Raw genomic sequence first — 6,526 nt, 5'->3', positions numbered from 1 at the left:
TATATATAAATAGTTACTTGATTGTTGCCATACTACTACAACTTAACAGCATCTAATTTAATATGAAATCATTTTGATAACAAAACTATGTCACCTAAGTATTATTTTTGTAAAATTCAGTTCAATTTAATTCAGTTTATGTGTATAGAATTTGATTATTATCACTAAGCTTTGATTCCACACTGTTCTTCCCTGGTGCTGAATATGGAAACTTTAGATAAGAACGGTTAGCAGAAACATCCACACAGATCTAAAGATAAATATGTAACAGTGACAGAAGTGGAAAACATATTTCTAAAGAGCAAATCTATCTTTTGCTATGCATAAAACACTTAGAAATTATTCAAACATGATTTGTTCTACACAAACCTGGGCAAATAACTGTAAAAAATGTAGATATGATTCATACTGGGTGTGCTAGTCCACCTTTTCAGTATTTCAGTATCTTCTGATGCAGAATATACATGTGTTACATTAGCTGTTGGTTCGTCAGGCGCCACACAGTGGAATATTTCCTCAATCGACATCCAGAAAAAAAGTCAGTTCTCAGCTAGCGGTGTTGCGCAGACAAAATCGTCGGCATCATGAAAACACAGAAAACGGTGATCACCTTTTTCACATTTAGCACACGGACTGTTCCAGGCTTCTCCCAGCGTGGCACAGCAGTGCGATTTCAGGGTGGCTCCGTTGATGTTGACCTCACAGCGATTGTTGACTATCTTCAGCCAGCAAGTGCTCTTAATCGTCTCTGTTTCATGAAAGAAAATCTCGTAGTGAACAAAAAAAACAAAGTATTTTTGTTCGTAGTGAACAAAAATACTTTGACGTGTGGGAGGGTGGGAGAAAAAAGTGCACGTTTCATTTAAAGAATATTTGTGGTTACGGCGCTGAAATAAAGCCACTCTTTGTTTACCGATGCACTCCAGTCCAGTGCTGTCCAAGGTGCTGCCCACTGAACACGAACACACGAAGGAGCCCGGGGTGTTGATGCAGTCTCCGTTGATGCACGGGGAAGAGTCACACTCATTCACATCTGTGGGCACAAACAGATATTCACTATCGTACAGAGAAAGAGATTATATATACATAAAACGATGCTTTGCACCAGGGATTGAGAATTGTTCTAACCTTCGCAGACGATGGTTTCGGTATCAAAGCGATATCCTTTTGGACACTGACAGGTGAAACTCCCGGGAGTGTTCCTGCACAGGCCGTTGTCACAGAGCAGCCTGTTCACTAAACACTCGTCAATATCTGAAGGACAAATCAAAAACAAACAGACGCCCATCGGTTTTCTCCTCCTGGCTTCTGTTAGCGCACGTTTACTGAAGTTTACCTACCGAAACAGTTTTTGCCCGTGTGGTCCACCTCAAAGCCGTCGTTGCAGTTGCATTTGAACGACCGCAGCATGTTCTCGCAGATTCCATTCTGACAGATGTCGGGGTCGAGGGCACATTCGTTTATATCTGAGAAGGCAAAGAACGACCCGCTGAACACGTGAGTGGAAGTGATCGGATCGCGAACCACTTTCAGCTCAAGCAGCACTGCCTGTCTGACATGCATTTGGTTGCGATTTTCTTTCAACCGGGACAACAGTTAAGGACAAGTCTGCGTGTTTCTCCTCACCTCTCCCGTCGCCCGTCGTGCCGGTACCACCGGGACACAGAGCCAGAAACTCAGCTGCAAAACAAAACACAAACACACACTGGATGAAATAATTTACATGCAAAAAAACATAGCTTTTACCAGAGTTTAAGAAAACGCAAGGACATTTCGTACCATGCCATTATCCATTTACATGCAATCTTATTTTGCTTCAATGTGTATAAAGCACCTTTTATGTGGCGTTTCTCTGGTGTCCTTTAATTTAAACTCTTTAACTGGCAGGACTAATGAGAGGCAACTTAAATTATATTGCAGCGCAAGAAACACGAGATATACACAGCTGTGTCTTCTGTTTCATGACCAGATGACTTGTCTTTCAGTCAATCTGAGCAGGTGAGCTAACACTGAACAATAGACCTGATTTCTAGAGCGCATGTAAAACCTCTTTATAAACGTCAATGTAGAGTCTACTGCCCTGATTTAGACCTATATGTCTAGATTTAGTTTGACGTAGGCTGATGAGTTTAAAAATAACTTCACACCTTTAAGGACCAAAAAAATTAAGTTGGTAACCATGTAAACATTTCCAAAAAAAGCATTGATTTAGAAGAAAAAAGACATTTTTTTCTTGACAATTAACATAGTCGTATTCCATAGTATAGACGGTTATTGAAAAGTTAATTTATTTTCATTAATTCAATTTACTGAGTGAAGCCACTTATTAATTACACACAGGCCAATGTTTTCAAGCATTTTCTGTTAATTTTTCATAGTAATTCATAGTGAACAACTTGCAGCTAATAAAAACATGACCCTCAAGATTAGAATATTACATCAAACTGAAAAAAAAAACTGTTTATTATCCACTTAAATATTATTAGAAGATGCTTTTATGAAGATATAATGTATAAGTTTTTACAAAGAATTATGTTTTTTCTTCATTTTATTACAAAATGCCATGTCAGAGACTATTTATATATTGGCAATTACAAGCGATTAATTGTACATGTGAACATACAAAAAAATGCTGCGCTGGTAATAGATGTTTGAGTTCAGCGCAATTCAATCTTTATTTTTAATGCTCAGCTAAAATAGGTCTACGTTTAAACTTATATAATGTCTAAAAAACAAAGTCAGATACCAAAATAACTTTAGCTTTTTAGTCAAACATAAACCATATAAACGTCTGAAGTATTTAGACAGCGTTTGGTTGGATCTTCAACAGGAAAATGCTCACTGAGGATTGTTTCATCTGGTAATAGATTCTAGTGGCTCTGATTTGAGTAAAATTGATTAAACGTGCCGTGCAAAGAATGCTGTCAAAGTCCGTCTGAAGAAGAATCGGGTATAACACATTTACAGGGGAAAAGAGATTTCAGTTACCGTACCGGAGCTCTCTGGTGGACAGGGCTGGCAAGGCTCTCCATAGGCGTATGCCGTGTTGGCACAGCAGCACTCGGACTTGGTCACCGCTCCAAATAAAGGTCGGACACACTGCCCACGCTTGTAGCCACCATAACAAGAACTGCGCATATGTGTGTCTGTTTTGGAGAAGAAACAAAAACATGACGGCATGTATGTGAGAAACCAAAACTAAGGAGGAAAAGAAAAAAAAATCCCAAAAGCGGATGAAAATAGACCAACACGGAGGGAGAAGAATGGCAACAGTCAGCAACTCCAATAAACATTCACATTAGTGAAAACAAATGGCTGTTCTATCCGCACTCTCCCTGGGTTTAAGGCATTCTCCTGCACTGATATCATCTTTACGAGTACCCACCCGGAGAACAACAGCGTTTTGACATGTCTCGCAAAAAATAATGCAGTGTCATTTTGGGAAATGCTGGAATGTTGAAAACATCAAGGCAGAAAGAAGTTCTAGTTTTCAATAAGCTCTCAACAAGACTTGAGCACCAACAGGCTCGAAAACAATCAATTCAGATAGTTGGCAGAAAACCTTCTTGTCTTCTTCATATTAAGCTTCACTTGTCTAAAAGGAAATAGTCATACATTTTAGGATACATAAATTTTAGTAGAGAATGACAAAAAACATTACTGTTTAAACTTTACCTTTAATAACAAAGTTACCTTATTTTTAAGGTGCAATCAGTAGTACTTTTAGAACAAATTTATATCAGTAATGATTTCTTGGTTAATGTCAAGTTGTCATAACAAAGACATTTTGAATAATGTCAACTTTGTATTAAAAGTGTCATAATTTACCGAATGACGCTTCATGACAACAGTCATAAATATTCATGAAGGCTCATTCATGTTCAAGACAGGTGTTATGTCATGTTTATGACAGTGTCATGTCAGACTTATTCACCCCCCTTCAAATAAAATGTTACCAAACTGTGTACTGATGCATCAGAAAACAGTTTAGCCAGCAGTGACTAAGCAACTAGAGAAACACAGACCTCCAGCAGACAAACATTTATTCATCCATGTTGACAATAAAAAGTTAAATGAGTTGATGGAAAACTTCAGGCTGCGTGGTGAAATAGTTATCTGAGCTGTTAGCTCACAGGTGGGTTCACATCCCAGCCCGTGTTTACAGGAAGTTTGACCATTCTTGCTGTGCATCTGTAAAGTATGGTAGTGGCTCTGTGATGGCATTTCACGGAACAGTAAACACTTCAGAATATCAAAATAGGACATTACTTACATGTAGAATAAGTGTGACTGAACCACATCAATCATTTTAGACGATGCAAGAGACAAATTTTAACCAGGGAAAAGGTATAGTGTCAGATTTCTGCTTGCCGTATTTATTTTACAGTGAAGGAAATGAATCAAAACTTGTGGTATGGTGGCTCACCAACACAGATTCGTCCGTCCAGGCCCACTGCCATCCCCGCCATACACTCGCAGCGGAACGATCCCTCTGTGTTGACGCAGTGTCCGTTCATGCACATGCCCGGAGTTTCGCACTCGTCAATGTCTGCAAACAGAAGCAGAGCATTTATTTTCTTCCCCTCTTATTTCTGCAGCAAAAGTCTCAGTGGCACCTGCAGCATCTCGCCGTTTAACGGCAGTCACAGTCATAATCCCCAGCAGCGATGTGGCCTGTGTGCCATTTTGTTTATGTGAAAGGAATTGAGCCAGATTTTACTGAAACACAATGAACCCCTCCGCCCGCCCTTCTCTCCCCCGGGATCCTCTTAAGCTACACATTTCATTTGTGACTGCATTCATGAGCACACTTCTCCCACGCCCTTGTTCTGTTTGTTTAATCTAATATGACTTGATGCACTCAGCGTCTCTGAGATCAAATGGCTGTATGGGGAGATAACCAAAGACACATTTGAAGAGAGAATGTTTCCCATTTATCTACAGGGCATGTGAATTTCTTTTGTTTTTTGTTTTTTTGCATCCATCCGATAGTGTCAAGTAAAAATATGTATGTAAATCTGTTCAAGGAATTCAATAGTCATTTTGTTGTTTTAATGTTAGAAAGAGGCCAGATGCGTTTTCTCTTTGCTCCAAATAGGCTTAGATAGGCTGCTAGAGGCAGAGTTAGGCAGGAAAAGGCAGATCCTGATTGCCAACATGTCCAGCTGTCCTGACAGGAAACAAAAGGTTTTTTTTCCCCCAAGACATTTAGGGGGATTTTTTTTTTCAGACTCACTTAACAGCAGCAATAAAATGCCAGAGAGTCAGCCACCCAGCAAACTGCATGCTACGCAAGAGGAAAAACTGACGGAAACTTTCAGCTGAACAGTAAACCATCTCACCAACACACCTACACACATGCGTCCGCTGGTGTCCAGCAGGAACCCGGGTTTGCAGATGCATTTGAAGCTGCCGTCCTCGTTGATGCACAGTCCATTGAGGCACATGTTTCTGATCAGACACTCGTCCTGGTCTGTGGGAAAACAAGAGGTTGTCAGCGAAACCTCCAGGTAACGTTATCTGAATGAGTCTGAAGATCCGGCCAGCCTACCGGCCGGATCTTTGGGGAAACTTGCCTATTTTCATCAGTCAATGGGCCAAAGTTCGGTCGACTTAGGCAACTCACCATTTAATAACAAGCCAACAGGTCAAACTAGTACACAAACATACACTAAACCTATGAGTAACTTAGAATGGTTGCCTAACAAACTTGCAGGTTTTGTACGGGGAGAGCTGCGGTACCAGCAGAGAAACAGTTTTACACCAAAAGGCTTCAACCAGGGTTTGAGCTAACAACTGTGCCCCTCATGGTTCCATATATTTTCTTAACAACGTGTTTGTCACCAAACCTGCTTGCTTGATTGCATGTAAATCAAGTGAAAGTAAAAACATCCAGAAGATCAATAATCAAGAATATTTTAATAGAAATATTCTTGATTATTGATCAAGAATATTTGATCAATATTCTTGATCAATAATCAAGAATATTGATTATTGATCAATATTATCCCTCCTCACTAATCCCTCCTCAGTATTAGTAACATCTTTTTTGTAAACACTGTTGCTCCAATAATAATTTGTCGAATTAGATCAGAGGGCAAAATAGCTAAACTAAAAATCAAAACTGCATGAGTTTTCATTTAAGATAAAAGTTACAAAGAAACTCCAAGTTTTCAGCTTAATTCGTGAAAACTTGCAGTTTTGATGGCGGAATAGTCGGAAATGCTGAAACGTGACCTTTTTGTTCTGTGGATAAATTATAAGTTCTTACAATGTGTTGACTTAGCTATTATATATTTTCTGTAAATATCGGATGCTTAGAAGGAAAGCACAGAGATGTAAGATGCTACTTAAAGCAGATGTATCCAGAGTCGCTGCTCAAGGTCTGGTGACCTGAATGTTTTAGTTCTTTTCTTGGTTCAACACACCTGAATCAAACAACAGCAGGTCTCTGTAGAACTTTGTGGACTTTTAGGATCAGCTGTATTTGGCCAGAGACTCATCTAAAACTGGCATGACGTACAGC

At 39.5% G+C, this 6,526-nt stretch overlaps 1 protein-coding gene across 2 annotated transcripts in view; it reads right to left on the bottom strand.

Annotated features, from left to right (window-relative positions):
• The window catches only part of fbn1 (fibrillin 1), a 67,583-nt gene that overhangs the window by 35,236 nt on the left and 25,821 nt on the right, over window positions 1–6,526 (bottom strand). For both annotated transcript variants that reach the window (XM_008404597.2, XM_017304114.1), the window contains 8 exons: window positions 5,351–5,473; window positions 4,427–4,549; window positions 2,994–3,146; window positions 1,627–1,680; window positions 1,341–1,466; window positions 1,129–1,254; window positions 914–1,033; window positions 611–748 (listed from right to left, as the gene is read on the bottom strand). In XM_008404597.2, coding sequence (XP_008402819.1) covers window positions 611–748; window positions 914–1,033; window positions 1,129–1,254; window positions 1,341–1,466; window positions 1,627–1,680; window positions 2,994–3,146; window positions 4,427–4,549; window positions 5,351–5,473 — 963 coding nt within the window. The remainder of the gene's footprint in view (window positions 1–610; window positions 749–913; window positions 1,034–1,128; window positions 1,255–1,340; window positions 1,467–1,626; window positions 1,681–2,993; window positions 3,147–4,426; window positions 4,550–5,350; window positions 5,474–6,526) is intronic.

Source organism: Poecilia reticulata, linkage group LG3, assembly GCF_000633615.1.
Source record: "Poecilia reticulata strain Guanapo linkage group LG3, Guppy_female_1.0+MT, whole genome shotgun sequence".
Classification (NCBI taxonomy): Eukaryota; Metazoa; Chordata; class Actinopteri; order Cyprinodontiformes; family Poeciliidae; genus Poecilia; species Poecilia reticulata.
This window is presented reverse-complemented; position numbering and strand designations above follow the sequence as displayed.